The sequence below is a fragment of the Sipha flava genome, unplaced genomic scaffold (assembly GCF_003268045.1).
Source record: "Sipha flava isolate LNK unplaced genomic scaffold, YSA_version1 215_pilon_pilon, whole genome shotgun sequence".
Lineage (NCBI taxonomy): Eukaryota > Metazoa > Arthropoda > Insecta > Hemiptera > Aphididae > Sipha > Sipha flava.
Window position 1 is genome coordinate 275,471 of NW_020272834.1, and position 26,639 is coordinate 302,109.

The 26,639-nt window shown below is 22.7% G+C and overlaps 1 protein-coding gene across 3 annotated transcripts in view; it reads right to left on the reverse strand.

Moving 5' to 3' along the window:
• Nucleotides 1-26,639, reverse strand: part of LOC112682929 (cyclin-dependent kinase 14) — a 43,661-nt gene that overhangs the window by 11,648 nt on the left and 5,374 nt on the right. Inside the window, exons 1-3 of one of the 3 annotated variants that reach the window (XM_025553712.1) lie at nucleotides 21,307-21,346; nucleotides 20,909-20,995; nucleotides 4,167-4,319 (exon numbers count right to left, since the gene is read on the reverse strand). In XM_025553712.1, coding sequence (XP_025409497.1) covers nucleotides 4,167-4,319; nucleotides 20,909-20,987 — 232 coding nt within the window. In that variant the 5' untranslated portion in view covers nucleotides 20,988-20,995; nucleotides 21,307-21,346. Of the gene's footprint in view, nucleotides 1-4,166; nucleotides 4,320-20,908; nucleotides 20,996-21,306; nucleotides 21,347-26,639 lie in introns of those variants that run through there. The other 2 variants (XM_025553713.1, XM_025553710.1) reach the window with 2 other exon arrangements.

Genomic DNA, 26,639 nt, shown 5'->3' on the forward strand with positions numbered 1-26,639 from the left:
ACCTAGTTTAGTCATCAAACTAGTTATACATTGTTATATTACATCTTTTGAATTCATACCTACGATTTTTCCCGAGAATTCATTTAATTGAAAAAAAAAATAACACTCTCGTTTTCATCATAAAACAGTAAAACAATAGTATAAAACAAAGAACTAAAAAAAAAAAACACAATAAGAAAATATTGATCGATGGGTATAGATGATAGAAGCAATGTAAATTATTTAATTTTTTCTCGCCAGCAATCAAAATAAAAACTTACTATGTATAAATAAAACTGCCAAACATCACAGCACTAAAGTTGTGACAAAACCACTTAACGCTTACAAGTACACAGGCAGATATTTAATGAATGTCCGTAATGTTATTTTGGTGGGTTCACTTTTTCTACTTCTGGTAAATTAAAGTGGGATAATGTTGCAAGTAAAAACGCAAGTAATCTCGTAATATAATAATAAAATAAATGTTTTAAAAACAAAAGGCTGCATTTAATTTTTGGAAAATCCAACGAGGGCCACATCATATATATTTATATTTTTTGAACTAAAATCTGTATTTATGTATACTATTATACATAATCAACAAATAATTAAAAATTGTGTGATCAGGACAAAACTTTAAATAAAAACACAATTGGTTTTAAATATAAATATGAAACAAATTCAGTAATTTTTGAAATTATTACTGTTTTATTTGTGTAATATTTAGCTAATTTATTTCACAAATGTTTTTATTAATTTATAAAGAAAAAAAGAAAAAAAAGTACAGATAACAATAACTGACCACTCTTTAGTAAAAAAATTCTCAATTTTTTTCACACTATCAAGAATTTTTAAATACAAAATAATAATTAGCCAATTTTTTACAACAATTTAAGATTTACTTAGCACAATTATAATAATGTACGACTAAAAGAGATCAACTATCTAATGAACAAAAAAGTCATATCCACAAAATATTTTAATGAAATTAACCAATTTTATCTTTCTAAAGTTTTGGACAACATACAATCAGCAGTTAAGTGCGATTTTAAGTTTATAATACGTAGATAATTCATAGATACAATATTTAAAAAATAATGTGCAAATGTGTTGGTGTAATTATAAAATTACGTTGAATAGCAAAAAGTAATATTTATATTAAATTTTGTTTTAATAAATAACTCCAAAAGGTAAATTAGAAGAAAGAAAAAAAAATTACCTAGCTGAAATGATAATTTCATATATTTAAAATAAATGTCAAATGTTAAGGAATTTACACCAAAAAAAAAAAAAAAAACATTGTAAGATAATGAATTTTTATTTAAATGATTAATTGGTTAAAAAATAAATATTAACAGAAATGAGAGATAATATAAACTGTTTATAAAGTAATTCATCGATGTTAAAAAATAAAATATAATATAAAATAAATAATAGTGAATTAATAAACAAAAAAGGTCAGTAAACGAATAATATCATAACATGAAATATTATATCATTATATATAAAAGATAAAAAGTTCTTCATCTCAAATTTCAAGGGCAATAAAAAGATCATTTTCACGACCATATACCGATATTTCATCCGCAGTGAATTTGATTGATGGGTAGTTTTAAGGTAAAGTAAAAATATTTCATATATAATATCTCTGATAAAATTGTAGATTTTTTAAATGAATATATTTTAATTTGCACAGTAAACGAGTTTATATTCCTCTGAATTAAATCAGATTTAACTATATTTATTTGGAGAGAGGTTTAAGTATGGTAACAAATAACTATCAAAGATAACTAATAGCATATTGTTACAAATAATTTGTCAAATTAAAATTATTTTTATCATAACATATAACTCATAAGTAATTCTCACTACAAAATAGAGGATTAAGGTTTTATAATCACTATAAATAATAATGTTTTCAATATATTTTATTGAATCGACCTTTAGGAACAAATTCCACACCATTACCATCACTTTAACATAATGGCCTACCTGGTTCTTTTTTTAGAATAGGTCGTATTAACAGTTTAAATCAATGGACCATTTTTTCTCTGTTACAACTTTATAATTACAAACATATTTGTATGTAGGAATGTAAGTGTTAGCATTGATTATAGGATAGCATATTATTTAATAAATGATTTCAAATACAAGACGAAATGTTAATGATGGTTCAATGATTACTTTGTGCATGCTTCTAGATATCTTATTTTACTTATTCCACAAAGCAATGTCTTTAGCACTTGCACAATATTCTTAGCGCATACAGATTTCATATATTTAACCAAACAATAATTTAAAGATACATTCTAAATACAGCATTATTTTTTTAAGTATCATACTTGATTGCCACATATATACTTAAATAAATTTCTAATTTATGAAGTAAGCGAATTTATAAAATATTTGCTCATCTGTTAAGCTATTCGTAACACGAACTAGGTATATTATATAATGAAATTTATGTTTTATTTATTATAAACCATATAAAAGGTTTTTCCTATTTATAGTCAAAATTATATAATTAAGAATTTTATAGCAGATTTTAATAAATCAGTATTATCCAATTATTTTATTGAACTCACATGATGTAAATAAATATTAAAAACAATTTGTAGATACTTAAAAAATATATTTTTAAATTATACGCTTTTAAAATACTGGTAACAAAAACAAAATATAACTTTTCGTTTTAGAAGTATTACCATCCTGATATCGTGGCTTTTCTTGGATAAAATCCAAATGCTTATTTAATGCCAAAAAGTCAAAAGTAAAAGCTATTATACAACAACAGTTGAAATAATAACAATAATAATCATAAAAATACCTCGCCCAATAAAAACTGTACTTCAAGAATTAATGAAGTAATTCACGTTTTGGTTTTCATAATCATTTTATCGGTTTGCGATTTTCATTTGTACTATTGACTTGAGTAAATATTTATTGATAGTTTAAAAAATCAAATAAAAAGTTTCAATACACCTGAGTCTAAAAAGAAAGTGTTGACTTTCAATAATAATGCATATAAATGGCGTAGACACATACTTGTTCTAAAAAAATTTTCATTTAAATGTGGGCGTATACACAACCTTGAATTCATGCATTTAATGGATGAAATGAATAGACAATAAAATGTTATTCCAAAATTTGTTTTTTTAATAAAACTAAAACTATATTAAAATATATTAAAATATTTTTAAATGATGATTTTGAAGCAATCTATACTATTTTAATATTTTAATGATTGAATTAATTATAGTAGTAATGTATAATGCAGTGTGTACTAAATTTACTAAATATTATGAATAGTATTTTAAACATGAGTTAGGTTATTTATAAAATGTTACCGATATAATCCCACACAGAAGCGTGGGATATTATTAAGTTGAATTATTTTAACTCAGGATATGACGTAATTTCTTAAACCTAAACAATGAAATCATAGGATGTCGGGACTTAACATACCTCTACACATACAGAATTATAATTTTAAAAATGTTGATGTTTAAATAAATTATTAATTTAAAGCTAACCGGCTAAACATATAAAGATACACATTTTATTTTATATCTAGATCATATATATAGATATATTTGGGCAAATTAGTAGATATTAAATTATTATTTAAGGCATAAACTAGAATCAATATTGATTTTATTAAAAGCTTTTTTAAAGTTCGGAAAAATCCCACGAAAAGAACAAAAATAAGATTTCTATACATGTTCACACCCCTTCTTTTTAACGATGAGATTTTATGGAGTACTGAATATTGCTTTTTTCTTTTTTATTCTTCTGAATCTTTTTGAGAAAAAAACCTTTTATCCTACGAAGCCAATAATAAAACTGTAGATAAAAATACATCCATAAAGGTAGTTTATATACTCCATTATAATATTCAATTGTATCTAAACATTATTATATATTGTAAGTGAAAATCTACATTTTTTTAATATAAATTTAAAAGTAAAATTAATTAATGATTTGAACAATTTTTCAAAGCTATTATAATAACGATTAAATCTAAATTTAGATCTAATTAATATCAAAAAAATTACAAAAAAAATCAATTAATAAGGTTAGTTAAAAATTACATTATCACAAAACCAATAAAGTAATTTCAATATTTAAAAATTATTTCTGAATCGACAGATCACTAAATAAAATAAAATATTCATATTATACATTACCGTATCTGGACAAATGTTCATCGTTGGCGCAAGGTATGTTCCCATTTGGTTCAATTCTATCCAGGAACTCTTCAGAATAACCATTGAATTGTAATTTACATGGCAACGCATCTCGAGAAGTTCTATTTCGGTCAGGATCTTCTTTTGAAATAGCTATAAAAAAATATACATGAAATTAATATACAGGTTATGAAATATGTTATATAGTTCTTTTTAAAACCTAGAAATAAAACTTTTATATTTGAAAAAAATCATAAAATATATTTCAGAATACGAGTATATATCTTCAAAAAATGTATTTTCTAGTCTAAAATAAAAAAAAAATGTTTATTACTATTTGGTAAAGATTTAAATCTTTCTTGGATTTTTCATTTTTTTATTTAATATTATGTTATTGAAATGAACATATATTTCCAACAAAATAACGGTAAACAAACAATATCAAGTACGGTCATATATTTTAAAGTTTATTGATCAAAATGAATATGGTAAAATACGTATTACTACAACTTGAAGTGTACACTACTCAATTAAAATTCAAACTTAAATTGATTAAAGTAAAATATGAACTAATACCAATACAATAATAAAAATTAAAAAAAAAATGTTCTACAAACTATGATGGATTAGAACTACTTGAAATAGATGCTTAATTTTTAATTCAATAAAAAAGCAAAAATAAACTAACATAATATTTGATTTGAAATAGTATAAAAATATGAAAATTAAACATAATAAATACACACAACAAAAGTAGATAAATATATTAGATATGGTAATCTAATATTTATGAATAACTTACTAGTTTACGAAAAAAATAAAATTTTAATACACTACATAACATAATTTTTATGGACGTACTAGTGTAAGATAAATCATCATAAAAACTTTTTTTTTGCATCTGAACCGCGGACTCTGAGTGAACCGTGTAAACATTAATTCTCCTCAAATAATCATAAAAAAACTACAAGCATCTAAAATATTATTTATTAAATGGATTCTAAATAATTATATTATAATTATAATTCTCGATAAGTGGTAAAAAAAAAAAAAATTATAATTAATTCAAAATAAATTATTTAATGGTTAAAATATTTAAAATATAAAATGTAATCAATAATCTACAATACCTACTCTATTTATTAAAATTAAAGGAAGAACTTCTCGTGCATGTAAATATATGAATGATTTATTTACGTTTTACGAATATTTTTCAAATAAGGACACGAAGCTTGATTAAATTATATAAGTAATATAATTATTTTTCAAGAATTTAAATATAATTTAAATAAATAATTTTCTTGATATAAAACAATTTGTGAAATTTAATAAACTATATTTGCCATACAGAAGAGTTTACGGACTATAAAGACCTTTGACTTCGTAATCAAAAACGAAATTATATTACATTTTTAAGTTGAAAACTATGTGGTTGAAACAAAAAAGTCTGTAATGTAAATGAGTTTTATCGATGAAGCTTGACGTTCACTGCAAAATAATTTAATTTAAAAATAGTTGTGACTGTACAATCTTTATATACAATACAATACATATATATATAATATTATAATATATTACTATTATATATTATATTTATATAATTTAATGACAAATTAAGACAAAACAATTGTTATATGACGTAAAAAAATCACATAAACGTATATAACTTATTTTCACAATGAAGTTTTATAGACAAGTATGTTATTTAAATATAAAAGTATACTTAAATAAATCAATACAAATACAAAATATCTATAGTTCATAAAAGGAAATATTTGCAGATATTATTAAATTAAAATTAAATTGTCTTTTATGTTTTAACAAAGTAAGTGCTTACATAACTCAATCCCTCACAATGGATTAAAGAGTTTCAAGTATTAAAATAAAATAAGGTTTTAAAATTAAAGAGTTTAATTGGTAACATTATAAATAATTAAAAAATATTTTTTTATTTAAAGAACCATATAAACTTACTATGATCATAACGATACCAATTAAAATATAAAGAATTAAATAAAGAACTACATAATATTGTAATGGGCCTTCTAAAAATTGTTAAAAAGTTTAAGAATATCAACACGCAAAATTCAATTATTACCATACAAAGTTTCCATGACGTAGAAAATAAAAACTTATGGTACGATGAATCTAATCTATCACAAGCAAACAGCTAATCTAAGTATTTTCTAGAACGATATTTTAAATGAAAAATATTATAAATTTAGGACAGACAAATTGCAACGACATATGCTGATCGACAAGATATATGAAATAACAAACCATAATATGTTTCTACAAATGCGCCAAATGTATTGATTTGTGCATTCAAGAAGATTACAATCGCTACCGATTTGTCTGGATTTACGAACATGGGTGTACATGGTTACGAGTTCTCCATGTCTAAAATCCCTAGGGGACGCAAGTTATCAAGGGACCAAAACACACCCGGTGCGGTACATCTCATTTGCTCGCTCATGCAGTAAGGTGACATACGTGTATATTTTCTTTCTCCTTTAGGCATTTTTATTTCTAAGCAATAATATAACCTATAAACTTAAACGTAATTTTAATCGAAAATACGAGCTCGATTAAAAATACGGATTTTGAGTAAGCTAATTGGAACTTGCTGAAAGGTAAGTTGATTGCAAAGGTGATTGCGTTATTTTTATTACGAAGGAGATTAAATGTTTCGATTTATTAATTAAGCTACCCCATTTCATGTTTTTTTAATGATTCTTGGGAAATATTTAATAATGTACCGATGTCATTCAACGGAAAAATATTACAGTTGAGAATTACTCAGTAATTGAATTGCTCAAACGAATACATTTATTAACTAAAAAATACTCATAGATAAAAAAAAGAGTAATGAAAATACTAATACTGAAATACGATAAACATAGAACTAGAATGTTCTATATATCACTTCACAAATATAATAATGCACCACCAAGTTATACTATAAATATCAGGTTGTATTCCATTTTTATTGTCCTACCGTAAAAACTCTAAATTTTACATTAATCCAAAGAGTACAAAAACATAAATTCAGTCGTAGGCATATTCGAAATTATATAAAATATGGTATTATATGTAATAGAAATTTAAATTATGTACAAACAACGATGATAAATTGACAAATTAACTAAGCAATCAAAATAATTAATAATACAACTTAAAACATTATTAAATCAAGTTTTTTTGAATATTTAATTAACTAAAAATTAAAAATGAATTACCAAGTTTGAAATATTTAGTTATGTATACTAAAACACGATTATTTGGCTACTTATAAATAATTCGTACAATTATATAAACTATCTCGCAAATGGAAAGTTTAAAAGTCAATGTAATTCTCATTTGAATTTTCTTTTCAAAAAATTAAATATTTAACATAAAGGATTAAAGCAATAGGATAATATTAGAGAGATAAATTATACAATACAAATCTATCAATTTATTTCTTAAAACTTTTAGATATATATGGATAAAGCAAATATTTCCTAGTTTTTACGGTAATAAATTATATAAAAAAAAAAAAATGTTTGATCACGATATTTCCCTGATAAGCGCAGTTTCAAAAATTAAATAAATAACAAAATTGATTATTATTTCATAAAGAACATCTAATGTCTAAAGTTGCGGTTACTTTTTTATATAACAATGAAGCCCGGTAGTCCATGTCTAAAAACTTTGCACAAAATAATAATACATCCAAGCCATTAATACATCAAAACCATTATGTTCTTGGGTTGATGGGGTCTTTAGAGTTTCCTATTATTGGTGTACCAAAAACAACAGTCAGGCAAACTGTTAAACAATTTAATTAATATGCATCTACCAGCTGACACCCTAAAAATTGAGATACAATAGCAATTTTTTACACACTGCTATACTATTTAAATTCAAAACCAATTTTTTGTAATCTTTGTATTATTTCAGTAAACTAATAAATCAGGGAAATAAATTTATCCAGGAAATTATAAATATCGTTCAACCATAAAAAATACAAAACAATCACCAAATATATTCAAATATATATTGAGTTAAATAGTTTTTTAATAAACAAAATAACAATAATAATAATAATAATAATAAAATGACAAAAAGACTTAAAAAACAAGGTCAAAAATACTGCAGATATGAATTGATGAAAGTTTATATTACATATATACTACCTACCATTAGTTTAGCTTGTACATACAATCACGTAACAAAATAATACACAGATAGTTTTTTGTTTTTTTTTTTTAGAAGCTTAGTATAAACTATTAGGTTCGACACACGGATAGTTAAAAAATCAAAACAAACATCTTGAACAATTTTTAATAATATTAGGTCTATCAAAAATTATGTATTAGATACATAATTAATTAAATGTTTAAAAAATATATATACATTAGAAATAAAGACATAAAACTTTAGGATCACTAACAAAATAACTTAAGCAGAAAATGATAAAAAAAGTTAAGTTAATCCAATTTAATTAAATACAGAATAATTTAAAACTAATAAAGCAATAAGTTACATTTTCCGAGATTCATACATTAAAAACATACATTTTATCTAAATTCTAAATTTCGGTAAAATCTAACAAAAAATATATATTTACGTTCAACAATCACGAGTACTACTTTCATCAGTGATAAATAAAGCTATTAATCAAAAAATATAATTTTTATAAAATTGAAATGGAAATAAATAAGTTAACAACGAAAAGCGCAAAGAAATAATTGATGGTTTTGTATATCTTTCAGTCCAACTTAGTTTTCCCTGGAGAAGAGAATAAAAGTGTATGCCAAATTTATTGCAATGATATTGGGAACTTTTTTCACCGCCACTTCCAACGGAAAAGCAATAAACAAAACTATTCTAGATGAGAAACGTTCTATATAGGATCCGAAAAAGATACTACTAATATTTTTCAGTTCTTTTAAACAGATGTTTTACATGATAAAATCACAATGTAAATAGAAACAAACAATTTTATACTTTAAAAAACTGTGTTTTGATAACCATATACATAAATTTTAAATCAGGATTAGTTTCTGTAATTTAAAACTAATATTATGTATACCAAATTTTAAAATGTAGATTGATATTGCTCGTGAATGTATTCAAATACAAATTAATATAAAACTAAATATAATTTAGCCTCAATTTGCAATAAATAATAAATCATTGGATTAAAAAAATGATTCAGATTAAATGTTAAAGTCGTTTAAAATTACTATAAAATACTTTAAAAATTAGAAAAAATTAGTTTGCCGTATTTTGAGTTATAAACATTTTTTTTAAAATATTTTGATTTTAATTTTTTAATAGAATGTTTTGGCTTTATATAAAATTTTTAGTAGTCAATACAATTGAAAAACTGCAACAAACTGAAAGAAAAAAAAATTCAAATACAAAACACTACTCAAAATCTAAAATACAATTTATATAAATTTCACTTAATTGAACATTACATATTATTTTAAAATACAGAATACTAATATACAAATGTAATTTGTATGTGTTATTATCAATAAATTATCAAGAGTAAACAATATATTTTTACTATTTAAGTAAGTACAAATAAAGCTATAAAAAAAATGTTTAAATATATCTCGCAAACAATAAAATGTACAATGATTTTGTACCGAAATTAACGGATGAATAATGGAGTTGAAGTCATTAATAAAATGTATAAGTACCGAAAACAATTTAAAAAAAAAAGATGAAAAAACAACACTGATAGAAATGTTATTATAGGCTGCATAACCAAAGACGCCTAGTTATAAATGATGACGATTTATAAGTTTAATTAGCTGTCCTTTGGTATTAATCAAGAGGCGGAATAAGTTTCATAGCGAAATATCTCATTTTCAAATTGTTTCTATTTAATTGCTTATCAGAGATCATTACTAATTTTATTTTTATTTAATTAATACAAGACATGATGGGTTATTTCAACATGTTTTTTTCATGTTAATATATAACAAAAAAAATGGGTAAACATTTTATATTTTTAAACAAAATTAGGTTAGTAGATAAAACATATATTTTTTTAATATTAAATCATTAAAAAGTAAAAAAATTAATATTTGCTTCCAAAGAACAAAAAAATCATTTTTTTTAAATAAAAGTCAAAAATTATTGACTCCATTCTTTTCTATATCACAATTTTTCATGATTAAGTAAAGATAAAGTTTAAATTACAAAACGAATGTATTTAACCACTCATATAGTTATCAGCAAGAAAAATTTGAATACACTATTACATATATGTATGCATATTATACAATTAATTGTATGTAATAACATTAAACTATACCGTATAACTAAATACAAATAAATATTATAATATAAATGAATATTTCATGTTATAAGTTCAATTTTTCTACCAATGTAACTACTTAAAAAATATATGTTTACTACATTTGTCATACATTTTAATTTTATATATTATTATATTTTAATATTTTTAATAATTAAAATATTATGAAACATACTTCGATTTTTTTATAAACATTTTGTATGAAATATTTCATTGCATATCATCATTAATTTATTCTCAATATAAAACTAAATATGGTCATAAGAAAACAACACAAATTTAAAATCCGTATGATATAATATTTACAATAAGTAATATATATGTGGAATAACAGGATCATTCACATTTAACGACACATTTTTAAGAAATCTGCTATAAGGAGCTTAGGGTTAAAATATTTAAGGTTATTGAATTTGTGAGTGTTAGTGTGTGTATATTTTTATGTCCATTAATGTATCTAAAACTTTAATTTTATCAATAAATATTTACTTTGTCCGATCTTATTTTCTCGTAAATGAAGAAAAAGGAATTATGGAATAATTTAAGTGGTACAATTAAACAATAATTTTTTTCTGCTTTTTAATTCAACAACTATTGTAAAATATTAATATTAATACTTTTACTTTATAAATAATTTTTATGGTGAGGATTGTGAAATGTATTTATTACATGAAATCTATTTGTTTTTCATTACTGCCACATTGTATATATATAAGTTATATACATCACCGGTTAATTTTATGACAAATAATGTTATAATATGATGTATTACGCGGGATTAAATGGTTCTTTTTATGCTCCTTTGTATAAAAGTATTCAAATATATGATCATTTAGTCTTTTCTAAATAATTTGCTGTATGATAAAAAAAAAATAACGATATATCTTAACTATTAACCACACAGGATAAGAATAAAAAAATAAAAGAAATGTGAAAACAATTGCATATCATTACATATGGGAAATCCCCAAAGTCTATCTAAGAAACAAATTACGACATTCAATTTGTACTTTGACATACAAAAGGAGACAAGAGTAATTTATAACTGTACATTCATGATTTTGTAAACATCAGGGAATTCGAAAGCTGATGCAAGAATTTTGATTTTCAAAGGTAGTAAAAGAGAGGAAAATAAAAAATTACAACAGGGTTAACATCCAAATTAATGATGCTAACATTGGTCCAAACATAAATAATAATGATTATAAATACTATACAGGAATAAACCAATGTCTTCATCAAAAGAATAAATAAATTCAAAAAACTTGTCAAATAGTTTATGTTCAAACTGTTTAATAAACGTTTAATAAAGAGGTAAACGATGGAGTTCCATAAATTAAGTACCTACATTTTATAATTTAATCATAAATATTTGACAAACAAAAACACTGATAAAATTGTATGAATTATTATAAATTAAATTATATATGGATTAAAATATATTTACTAATTTAAACGAAATCGTTATATTATTTCCAAGCACAGATGATTCTTAATCATATATTTATATATAATTGTATGGAAAAATAACTAAGCTATCATTTTTTCCAAGAAATCAAAAACTTACTAATATCAACATAGTATACTAATAATAAAATAACTTAATTATTTAAAAAATATTAACCTGAATTTAAATAGTGAATCAATGAACAAGACATTTTTGAAAATTCATCATCAGAATAAAAAAAATATATTAAATCGCATTTAAGAAATATTGATAGTATTTTTTTTTTTAATAATAAAGTAATATATTACAATATAACTAAACGAAGATGTAGAAATAAATCAATTTTGGAAGTTAATATAAACCACATGTTTCCAATATCACCTATGTGGTACAGGAACCAAGTGTTTTGCAGAAAAAATAATATTCAAGTATATCCCACGAAGACACATATACTTCACATATACTTTCTCAATAACAAAGTTAGATTTTATCAAAGTAGAAAATATAAATAATCTAAACTTTTAGAAAATAGGAACGATATTACTATTCAGGATTTAATGAAAAACATTTTATCCAATAATTGCAATTCAATAATGATTTTCAAAAAACAAAAAATAATATAAATTGCTAATAAACAAATACAATTAAAAAACTTTTAAGTCTAATTTTGTTAAAATAATTTTAAAATCCATGCGAACTTATTGTTTGTTCATTAATGACCAAAACATAAAAGTAAAAAAATATATAATTTTTTTTTAAATAGATCTATAGTCATTTTTTTTTTTTTTTTAAAGACGTTAATATCCGAGACTATTATAACTTGAATACGATTTGCTTTTAATGCTCAATTAAATGTGTAGTGTAATATATAGTGACCTATCCGAGTTACAAGTAACCGAAGGAGCTGTTTAACAGAAGCCGACGTACTATATTCTGAAATGGCATGACCAATATTTAGTTACAATAAAATAATCGCAATTTAAAACTATAAAAACTCAAAGTGAAAAATTTTTAAGTACTTATATATTATTTAATTTAGCATAGGTTTAATATTAAGAAAAACTATTAAATTAAAAATAAATAAATGCAGAACAATATTTAAGAAAAATTTAAATTTGATGGTTTATAATATATAAATTAAACTATATTAGGATAATAAGTTTAAATTTATAATAGGTGACATTATATATGTATACATATAATTGTACTATGTGTGTATAATATTTCAGTATCTTATAGTTTACTCAAATCATAATAGCTTTAAATAATTCTGAAATCGTAATTTCGAATATGCTTAGTTTATAAGGAATATTACTGAAGTCTCTGAAAAATTAACATCCCAAATACAGAATATCAGGAATTTATAAATATAATATATATAATTTAAATATATAAATATAAAACTTTATACAGCAAAGGTCAATCAAAATGACTAGACAATATTTTCGTTTATGCATTTATTTTAAGTTAACCATTTCACAAAAAAAATAGAAATCAAAATAATATATACAATTGTATATTTTACAGTTAATAAAATCACAATAATAAATATATATATACTTATATTTTCTTGTTTAATATTACCAACAATATAATAAAATAGTTTTACAGTACAATAATTTAATATAAAATATTATCATAAATGTATGGTTTCAGAAAATTATAATATTTGTAAATCTTTCGGAGACTAATATTATATTATTATTACTATAAGATTAATATACTGAAGGCTATAAAAAAAAAATAATAATAATTATATTTAGATAGATATATACATAGATTTGTTATGATATTAGACACGAATAATGAAAGCGATCAATATATAACGCATACACGAGTTCGAGGTGTTTTAATAATATATCTACCTATGGTAACAGATGTGAAACATTTGTACAATTAATACGATTCGTACACTATTACCAAATGGACTACAATACCATAGTATTTACAATTATAACAATTATTAGTTGTTATAATTATGCGATTTATTTAATAACCATATTACAGAACCAGATTTGGAATTTTATCATAACTGAAACATTTTTAAATTGATCAATTAACAACAAAACATATAAAACAAATATCGATTATAGATATTTAAATTTATAAATTTTGTTAACTGTAATTGTATTTTGTAATTTGTAATTGTTGAAACTAATTGTACCCACAAAGTTTAAATAATAAAAAAAAAAAAAAAAAAAAAAAAAAATTATAAATTTAATAAAATATAAGCATACAATATAAATACAATACTCCAGTATCAAATATAATTAATATAACATTAAATTGTAGATCCTAATTAGTCTAAAAGCCATAATATTTTCATATTGTTCTCCTCTATAACATTTAAAAAATACGAGTCATTCAAGAATCTCATATAAATCATACATCGATTAAATCTTGAGTACAACTACAATAGCCAAACTAATATAACTCATCCAAAATTTTAAATTATTACGAACAACATAAATATTACAGACATTTACTAAATCAGTGATAAAATAGCTCTAGTTTTAACAAACTCAAAAATAAAAATATAAAATATTACAATTTATAAAAATTTATAATATACTATTCGTATTTTGAACTTCCATGCCATAAATTTTTTGTATTAGAGTATAACATTAGAATGAAATTTTATAATTTGTTTATTTTTAATTCGATTAAATAATATAAAAATAAATTACAAGAATTCACAATTAATTCAGCAATAAATGAAACACCGGCAAATTATCTTTAAAAAAGGTATAGATCAAATATTTACAAGATTAAAGAAAGATATTTCCTAATTAAACGTATATTTAAATTAAATTATATTGAAGTAGTCATATCCATACAAAAATAAATACAATACTATCTATTCAAAATCAGGTAATATACCAAATTATCAAAATAGATTATTTTTATTCTTACTAGGTATTTTTATTATTTTTATCTGGTTTCGTTGTACGAAACCTATTTCTATATGGTACAAATGTTAGTACTACTGCACCATTTTACAACAAGAAATATACATTATTGATCCAAAATATAGTACATATCGAAGAATAGCTAAGCTTGATATATAGACGTATCATATATGAGTATTGTGCAATGCAGAAGGATAATCCTAATGTTTACTTATGTCTCAATTGTATTATATTCATTTCCGCAGATATTCGGCATAAATCATTGGATACAACAACAAAAGCTCAGACAATAGCTATATTCGGCAAATATGTTACTCAATAATCTCCTCGCTTTTACAAATAGTTTTTATCAATTATTCAGACATTTTATTGAAATTTAGAACATTAAAAATATGTTTATTGATTATTATTATAAATTAACGTTAATAGTAAATTTCATATATTTACATAATTTTAAAATGTATACATCATTAATTTTCTTAAATCTAATTTTGAACTAAAATAATTAGATAAATTAATCTTAAATCCAATGACCATTGCCATATTATCATATTTTTAAATATTTAATAAATTATGAATATATGAAAACAGTAATTTAATAAAAGATTGTGTGATTTAGGATATACAAAACATGAAAAGTCGAAGAAAAAAAATTTGAAAACACAATTACTTATCTTATCGATTTTTTATTTTATATTTTTTGAATAATAAATGAAATTTATAATAAGTATTAATATCCAATTAATTTTATACTTATAAATATATATTTTTAAGATTCAAAATTAAAAGTATTTATATACGAAAAACAAAAAAATATTATTCTGATTATCGTGCACCTACAATAGTTAAAATCCAATATAATTTATATTTTTGATTCAATTTTAAAGGAAAAATGAAACGTTTAAAGTTGTTATCACTTAAAAGTTGGATTAAAAAAGTAATGAGTTTGTAAGAATATTCTTAATTATGTATACATAATTTGAATAACTATAACAGGAGTGGTCAATTTACGACTCGCGAGCCACATGTGGCTTTTGTCATTGTTAGATACGGCTCGTGCTTTATTTATAAAATTAAAATATACTTAACATATTATTAATATTTTGGATTTTAATTTTATAGTAGTAAATTTATAAAATATTATCAAATTTGTTTTCAAATTTATCTGTTTTGACCACCCCTAATCTATAGACATACATATAACCCAAACATTAACTTATTGAGAAAAAAACTTGCTCATTCAATAAAATATTATTAAATAGTTTATCCCTATATCTAACTTACAAATATTTCAAGTCCTATCTCATGATATCAGACATTAAAGCTTTTTGGTTTCTTCAATTTACGAAGAGTTTATAGGAATTTTGTTTTATTTCAATACTGAAAAATATATGCAAAACAAGAGTAAAATTTACAACAGAATTCAATTGACCTCGAAAACAGGTGTTTAAAAGGATATACATTCACATAAGAGGCTTTTTGAATAAAGACATCTCCTTTGAAAATATCTTAAACGACAAGTTTTTTTTCCCTCGGACAAACGAGGTTAACTTATTCAAAGACAAATACTAAAACTTTAAAAGTCAGCACACTTGGCAGTTTAGAAGAAAGGTTGAGTTAAACTAAAATGAATAGTTTCAAATCATACTAACCAGAATTTTTTTTCAAATCATTTATACAATAAAGGCGTATACTAATTACAGTATTTATAAAAGAAAATTATTAATGTCTATTGTTTATTAATAATATTTGTAGATACTTAGTAACATATGGCAAGTGAGATTTTTTTTTTTTTTTGTATATGAATACCTACGTGATTGTATGCGATAAGGACATTGAGACTTGGGTTTATGATCTACACATGTGCTGGGAACAGTACGCATGCGCATCGAATGATAATTAGGGTTGGAACTGTTTTCCGGAACTCTGTTCACGTATAACAGCAGATTTTTATACTTAGTGGTATTCATTCTTCTTACTATTCTCTACTTCTTATCGTTCAATTTGACTTATTCATTACAAACGATGAAACGACCAAATAGATATAATAAATTGTAAAGATAATATTTTCTGTTATACTATTAACTAATATATGAATATAAATACTAATATAAATATAATACCATAAGAATATGTGTTAATTTAATATTTTCGTACATTGTTGAATATCTATACTTTAGAAAAATTATTGCAAATTATAAATTTTCTATTAGGTAGTAAATGTAATAATTTTACGGTTATATACAATATAAATTTAATTTTAAAAATAAAATAAGTTATTTTATAGATATGTAAGTACCTAACGTAAAAACTAATATAAATTGTATATGTTTAGCACCCCTGTATATTACGCACAGGATGAATCATCCTCCAGACGTCTAACGGCCAAGGCAAACATGAGACAGTGGGCCTCGAGGCAATTCATTGTCATGCCAGTAAAATATTTATTTAATTTCAAAAATGACTCTATTGTAGGTTTGAGATCTCAAAAACAGAATTGATTTTAAATAATTACTTTATTTTTATTTTTAAAAATTTATAAAACTATTTCACAGAAAATAATAATTTTTTTGTGTAAAATAAACTATTATAACAATTAATGTTTTAAATATCATTATTACTTGTGTCTACTATTAAATGTAAAACTGAAAATTAGAATAACATTGTAATAGAGACGACCAGATTCAAATTGTCTTACATTATTCTGACGTAATTGTATATGGGTGTGTACAATGTGTCAATGTACATACACCACAATCTATACGGAAGTTCAGAATGAGTCATAACGAAATTATTATAAGGATTATGACATTATTTTTATTTGACCTAAAACTTTGTTTATTAAAGTAACTATTTATATCAAATGTATACGATTTCTTTAATGTAAAATGCGAGTGATATACTAACATGGAACAAAATATTCAACCTAATAATACTAATAAAAAGGTCCCCTATGGAGTCAGTAGACTTTACAAAGTACACGGAGGATTAATAGACAGAGAAGTTCAAATGAATTAAAAACATTATTTTACAAAATAAAAGTAAGTAATACTGAATATTTTTAATAAAAAAACCTTCACTATTCTTGTTTAACAAAAATATAGATGTTAAAATTAAATATAAGAATGGTTCGATTATATTCTAATCATATTGTAAAAATCTTAACCCGCGAAAAGTTTTTAGGATTAAATAGATTTAGCGCAGAATTGATTATCTAATGTGCTAATTAATCATTAAACATCATTAACAATTATTGGTTATCATCAATTTTAAAATGAATACTTAATAAAAATCCCGGTAAAAATCTTCTATCAACATTTTTTATTTAATTTTACATAAAGTATGTAACTAATTATAAGAACATTTGTTTGAAAAATAATAAAATAAATATTTTATATCATAAAATATAAAGTTATAAAGTTTATACTTCAAACATGATAACAGCAATAACCGAAAATTGCCTAACACCTAACTACTTAATTTTAGGATTTCATTAATATACTATCAGAGTCTAGGCGTATAAAAATATAAACATTGATGGAAAACTATACATATACCTAGCCCATAACAACTTGCTTGACCTTATCATTATTATTAAAACCAGTAGGTATTGTATAACATTTTACCGTGCAACCCAAAGTAAAATAAGAAATACAAATAACAATTGAATAGTAGAACTAAACGGGCGTACGCCGTTTGGGTGAATCGACCCAAAATATAGTTTGTTTGGGCGAATAAATATATACCATTTGGGCGAATAGATATGTACCGTTGGATGGTATAAAAATGCTTATAATATACACTCAACAATTAATTAAACAAAATTATATAAAATATAAATAATTAACAATAAGTTATGTTTAAAAAAAAATATTGATATGAATATTGATAATATTATTATAAATATAAGTAGGTAGTTAGTAATCTACGGTCAAAAAATTATAAATACTATTACATATAATATAATTAGTATATTTTAAAGAAATCTATTAATCAATATTGGCTTTGTACGAAAATGCTCATAATACACATTCAACAATTAATTGAAAGAAATCATATAAAATATAAATAATATTACTATTTATAAGTAGGAAATAATCTACAGTTAAAAAATTAAAATAATAAAATAAAATTACAGATAATATAATTTTTAGTAGTTTTTAAAGCAATTGGCCTGATATTTTAAACTAAAAAATTTTATATATTCTAATTGGTTAATATCCCCTCTTTTATATTTATTCCATGTTTCTTGTACAAACTCTTTATTTTTTATTAGCAATAATATCATGCGTATCTGTCATCAGATTTTTACCTCGCACAGGTAAAAATAATTTCACTCAATCAAATGGATTATTATTTTTTTGGTCAATATTATTACCATTGCCCAAACAACCACTGCCCAACTATACTAACCTTAAGTTTTGCTCTGTTGTCATTTCTAATAACCATATACATAATTAAGTATAAAATACGATACAACCATATGATACTACAAGATACAACAAACAAAACTGAAAATATAAGAAGAGAAGCCATTTTTTTTTTTTTATATATGAAATGTTAAATATTAAGATACATAGAAAAATGTATAGTAAAATAATTTAATCTATGCAATATATATTTATTAGTAAATTAAGAATACAATACCAACTTACATATATCATAAGTTGAAGTATATTCAAAATCTAATATTGATATAAAATTAATTTTTATCATTTTTTTTGCTAATATAGTAAAATGTGTTTTATTTAAAAATAATATTTACAACGAAAATATAATTAAGAAAAGATAAGAACAAACTATTAACGGAAAACAATGCATAATTCACCCATAATAACTGTCCAAATGTCCAATGACTAAAAATGTAAGTCGATTATTAATAAAATTAATATATGAACGTCCTACAAAATAAAGAATAATTTACGATATGTATTTTCCAATTGCTTGCACAACATAAAAAGTGCATGTTAACGTTTTTTTAAAACTCAAACAACAAATTAATAGTTTATTACAGAGAAAAAATTACGATGACAAAATTAATATGAAATTCACGTCTAAAAAAAAAAAAGAACTTATGTAAAATAATACTAAAAATAATTGTACCAAATAAAATTTTCATTAAATTCAACTAATTTATTAAGGTATTTATTTAGATATAAAACATTATTTTAAATAAAAACAATTAAACAAAACATATCTAACATATGATGTTTAGATTGATGAATACTAAATAAAGAATAACACAATACAACAGTCAACAATGAAATAATCAGAAAATTATATTTTTTTATAATAATATATAAATAATGTAAATATGGAATAAAGTAATAAAATAAATTTACGAAAACTTGAGCCTTTATTTAGAAAGTATAATTAATAAATATAATAAACGTAAAATACCATTTAAAATAATTTATTTTAAAGAATGTTGTTTTATTAATTATATATTGAACAGGGATATTCAAAAACTAACTATTAAAACAAAAATGAACATAAACGAGTCTGTACACCTAAGTTACACTATAATTGTTTTAATTCTAAATAACTTTATTGATTATATAAATATAATTTGTACCAATTTAAAAACATGCAAATCGATTTTAGCCTTTAGGGACTACAGTATAAAGTTAATAGTTAATTATATAAAATCATACATAAACAATACAACAAACCATTCATACTTATAATAAAACATATTTTTTACAATAATGAAAAACGATAAATTGGTACGTATTTAAAATATATTACATTAGTTCGTTTTATTTTTTTTTGTTCACAAAGAAAGGAAACACGTCAGAAGTTCGCAGAATCCGTAGGCCGACAAATCGCGTAGGTATTCAAAGATAGAAAATAACTATATAACAGCACACGCAACCGTAGAAGTAAAACAATAAACCTGCCCCCCTTCTACCATTAAAATGTCATTATATCGACATCAGTCTACCCGATAATCTAATGTCAGTGATCAATTAACACAACATAATTCAATTTTAAACCCAAAGACGTAAATTTATTGGTCTAGGTTTGTAATTTGTAAATAAAATGATAAAAAATAATTAATACTTACATAGTCGACCAAAACTATGGCTCAGGCGTTTTTTAATTTTTTGAACTTTGCTTAAAGCACCACTCTTCTTTTCTCTCATGGTAACTCCTAAAATAATAAAATAGTAATTAACACTTTCAAATATTACCATTTAAAAACATTTGTAATAATATAACAAATACATAAAATAAATTTTACTATTTTTAACAAAGGAAGTAAAATACAATTTAAAGCAATCAGTAAAATTGAAACAGACGTTAACGTAAGTGGAGTATTCAGAACTATATCTAAATATTATAGTGTATATACCTAAACAGGGTTACACAGATAAATCAAATTGGAAACAATTCCAGATAATCAATGACAACTTTGCGATAGAAAATTGATTATAATATTCTACTCATTAAACCAGAATTTACCTTACGTCGGATATTTTTAAACAACAGCAAAATAAACAGCAAGAATATCAATTTTTTATGGTCATTGTACACTCGGTAAAAATTATATTAACAATAAAAAAAAAAATGTGAAAGCAACAATTATAATAATATATAAAATTAATAAATACACATGTATAAATATATGAAAATATTTTTTAGAAAAACTGCACTAAAAATAATATGCAAAATTAAAAAGTATTATTTAAATATTAAATATCACACAGTAAAACATACACATAACGAGACCATTAGCCAACGGGTCACGAGAACCACTAACTAAATTCAGTAGCAACTGGCAAGCTATGTCAGTTCATGTCCACCAGTGTCGCCGCTCACCATAATACGATATTATTGTTCGAACAGATAAATTGTAATATTTTTATTTTACTCCACCTAACGATGTATTATAATAGAGAATAATAAGAAATTAAAACATCAATATTATTTTTGCAGTTCTATACTCATCTATTTTTATTGGTATATTTAATTTTAATTAACCAAGATAATATTAATTTAAAATAGTGTTTTAAATTGAATAATACATATACATTAAATTTTATCATTTTTATAATTACATTTAATAAATTAAAAGAATTTACAAAGATACAAAAATTGACACAAATAGATATAATATAGAATATTTACATAATTTAAATTCAAAGAAAATATTATTTAGTAGTTATTAATTGTTTGTTTTCTAAGATCACGTTTAATTTAAATTTTATACTCCTAAGTGATTTAAATATTTGAATGAGATGCCAAAGTCAAAAAAAATAAAATAATTGAAAAAAATCTTATGAAGTAGTAATAAGATACAAACCCTCAAAAAAAAAAAAAAAAACCTAGGATTATTTGATAAACAATATTTAGATAAACTTCGTATATTTTGAGTGAAATATATAAGTACTCTATAATATTGTTTGAATTTTAGTGAAAAACATTATTGCGTAAATTAAAACTAGCTTTATTGAATTGTATAAAATATAATATTTTTCAACAAATCAATACAAAATACATTAGTTACTTATAAAATAAGACAAATTTATTAACAATAAGTATCTCCACGAATAAATTACATAATCTTAAGAAAAACTAAAAATACCTAGGCTCAACTTAAAGTATTTTTCATTTGCAACTAAATAAAAAGGGATATAATATAAAAGTATTTCCTCAACGCATAAATCTGGATTCCAATCTTACGTTAACCATGCTTGACAGCAAAATCCTTGTCAAAATCAAAAAGGGGATATGGATAGGGGTCTCTCCTTCACTCACTACACCCAAAACAATATTCGCCATCTGGCACACAAAGGGTCATTGCAACATCAACTACTAAATTTCTACTTCCCTTTTCCCTCCAGTCATATTCAAGTGGTCATAATTAATTGTAATAATTATTATTATATGGGCCCACTACACATCAAACCTTCCCTATTTCAACCAAACATTAATATATATATGTATACATGGATCAGACGCTGAGGCCCTTTTTTACGAAGGGTAAAATAGTTAAATAATTTATATTATTTGATTAGTCAACCAATAGAAAATGTACATTCCACTTCAATAAATACGTACTTAAATTGAAAAAGAAATCCTTAAATACAGATATACTTAAGTATTATTTTTTGTTCAACATCAAAACTATTAACCTACCGAATTAAATAGTTATCAAACAGATAGTATATTATAAATTTATAAAAAATCGGGTGAAAAATCAATACTGAACATTTTTAAAAAATTATGCAATACCTATCTAAAATAAAAATTTCACTAATAATTTAATTCAATATACTACCAACAACAAAGGCTAAAATCAAATTATGTATTACCATACAGACTATCGATTTATCTCCCAATTTTATTATTTTTATAAATCTACAATTATACAATTAATTTTACACCTACATTTTTTATGAAATAAATGTACTTATAGCATAAACAAAAGTAATTTATAACTAATTTAACTAGAAGGTTTTTTTTAAATAACTACAATTTAATTATTTGAAAATTAATAATTAATAATATATGTCTAGAAGCTGAAATTCGATATCCTTACATAGTTAGCATAAATGGCATGAATTACATTAAGTAGAATCTATTATATAAAAATTAATTCAATGAGTATAATTGTACGATATTTAATAAAACTAACAAATATTTATTAAATAATAAGAAAAAAAAATAATAAGCTTTAAATTAAAATGTAAATCTAAATAATACTTAAATGTAAATACTTATATATCAAATGTTAAAGACCAAACCTATTAAGTAAATGGTTTAGATTCATATCATATGAAATAACATTAAGTGCCCGTTATTCCCCTCCATATTTTCCCAGTTTCTACATTGCATCCCTTAATAAATATGACCTACATAAAAGGTTCCACAGAATCATAAAATAGTTTTCATTTGCTCTCCAACATTAATTTCTAATTTAAATTCAGGCAAGCACTATTTCCTGGCAATATAAAAACAGTCGAAGATGGGCGCATAGGATCAATTTACCACCAGAAGAAACCACACACAAGGGACCTCGAACGGAGGATTTCCCTAACCATATGCCTTCAAAATATTAATTATTCAGAACATTCAGCAATGAAACAAACGAGCCAATCACATAGTAATAGTTAATTGGAATTGAAAAGTTTTATTTCACCAATGAAGTAATCAAAAACGAATTTTATTACTACATCCAACTTTTGTTGTCTTTCCATGTGCTTTGTTTTTTTACTTCTCAACCCAAGTCCTTCTATACAAAAACAATTACACCACAAATTCAAGAGAAAGCGAATGATGGGATTAAGTTACCTAGAAAAACGTCCCAACACGTTATATTGTCCACCCTCAAGTCGGACTGTACGAAATTCAATTACGAGGTTGTCCGAGAACAGTCACGAACAAATTGCAACACGAAATAAGTACCCTTGATGTTCAAATTTAATATACTGTATGATTCAGAATCCTCGAAGTATTATTTGAAATGTTTCACCTTTCAAACATTAAAAGTAAAGTTATAAATCATAACGCCACAACAGATAAATCTAATGATATAATAATTTCCTTATTGTTCAACATAGAAAAATCAATATTTCAATTAATTTAAATTCGAAATTTAAATATACTTACACGTAAAAATATAATTTAAATACATGTACACATTTTACGTAGAAACACATATTAAATACATTTTTTTTTTTTTTTTTTTTTTTTTAATATAACGTTAATAATCAAAAAAATAAAAAAATTAAAATAGCAGTCCACAAAAAAAAAAAAAAAAAAAAATGATTTGTAAATCTTTATGTGATACTAGTTTTACTTATTTATATATATATTTCAAATAATTGACAAACCTACTAGTACTTATTTTATCTAAAATTATTAAAAAAAAACACTGAATTTTAAAATGAAGAAGAAGAAAATTAATCATGAATATCTTTCAATATTATTGGTGAGTTACAAACTTTAAACGTTCATACAAAAAAGTTATCCTAATTCTATTCATACTAATTGTATAAATTTATACTCTCGGGTAATATTCTCGAACCCGAAGAAATAATTAATTATAAAGTTTAAAAACATTTAACGTTATAAGATATTCATTTCTGAATTAATTTACAAAAATAGTTAACAACAATTGGAAAATCTCTAAAATCTCCAAACTATCAAAAATATGTCAAATAAAATGTATACGTTTATTTATGAATATACCTTTATTAAATAATTAAATAATTCATATATACCAGAGTTTAGTTGAAAATGTAACGTATTACATAAAAATTATTAAGACGAATTAAAAATAGTTGTCTTGGATAATTAATACAAAACTTAATATTCTATTTTTAAGCTCCTTTAAAAATATCAGTAGATAAAATATATCTATTATTAATAAATAATATACTTTATTATGTGATACACCTAATACATAAATATTTTTTTATTAGTTATTAGAATATCTATAGTAAAAACTTCACGAAAATAATAATAAAATACATTCAAAACCAAGTTACCAATCGGCCCAAATGTCATCAGTGTGTAATATGTGATTAAATAACATGAGTGTAGTATACACATTAAACGAAATGTCGGTTAGCCAAACCTAATTCAATTTCCTACCAAAAGAGGAAATTGCATGACACGAGATGGCAGACTAGTGTATCATGTGCGGTTATTAAAAATAAGGTTAATTAAAACTGACTAGCATTAACATAATCGAACTGACAATAGTTCATGTTACAATGTACTTGCACATACATAAATATTTTAAATTATTTAACAAAGAATTATATATAATATAACAAATAAAGTTAAAGTCGTTTCATTTTACGTGAAGTTCAAATTATCAACCTGAAATACTGTATTAATTATATTATGAAACCTAATAAAGGTTTTATATATTTCACAACCCTTACAATCATATTAAATAAATTAATATAAATTAGACATTAAATCTTAACAATCATAGTAGATACATTTTAAAAATGAGCTATATAAATATCGAAATATTATCTCAACAATCAATATACCATTCAAAATACAGCAAAAAATGATTCATGCAATATTAATTTCGAAAAAATACAACTGAAAATTCCAAGAAACTTACAAAAGGAGCTTTTGAAGTTATAAGCAATATATGAGATTAATTCTATCGTAAACAATAAAATATTGTACTAGACTAATATAATTTATTTATACATATTATAAAATAAATATTATCACTGTTGTAAAAATATTTGCTTTAAAACAAATACCAGATCAGTGATTCATAAATGCAAACTTGTTCGAACTAATACAATTGGCAAATTTACATTTAGCATAATTGATAATGTTAAATTATTATTTCAAATTTAATCACTAACTCTTAATTAAAAAACAAAAACGAAAAAACTGAGGAAAAACTAAAGGAAAAGTTGAAAAATTCATAATATAATTTTTTTTCTACACTGGCACCTGCAAACATATTTTATTATTTTTCAAGGAATACTAAAACTAACAAAAAATTCAAAAATGAATTCTAAAATATGGTTTCTTTTTAAAAAGTTTCACAGTACATTACATTTTTATTAATCAAATGCAAAAAAAAAAAATTCATCCATACGAAACACTACAACTCCATATATAAAAAACAGTTGCCAATATTTTTATGTTATACTGCAATTTGTGGTTGTTAAATTAAAAATTAAGCAAACTAATTAATACACTTCATTTTAATTACATTTCAACTAATGTCAATTTCAAAATTAACTGTTCCATAACTAAATACATATAATACAATACATTGAAATTCTAATTGAAACTAAAAAACATTCATC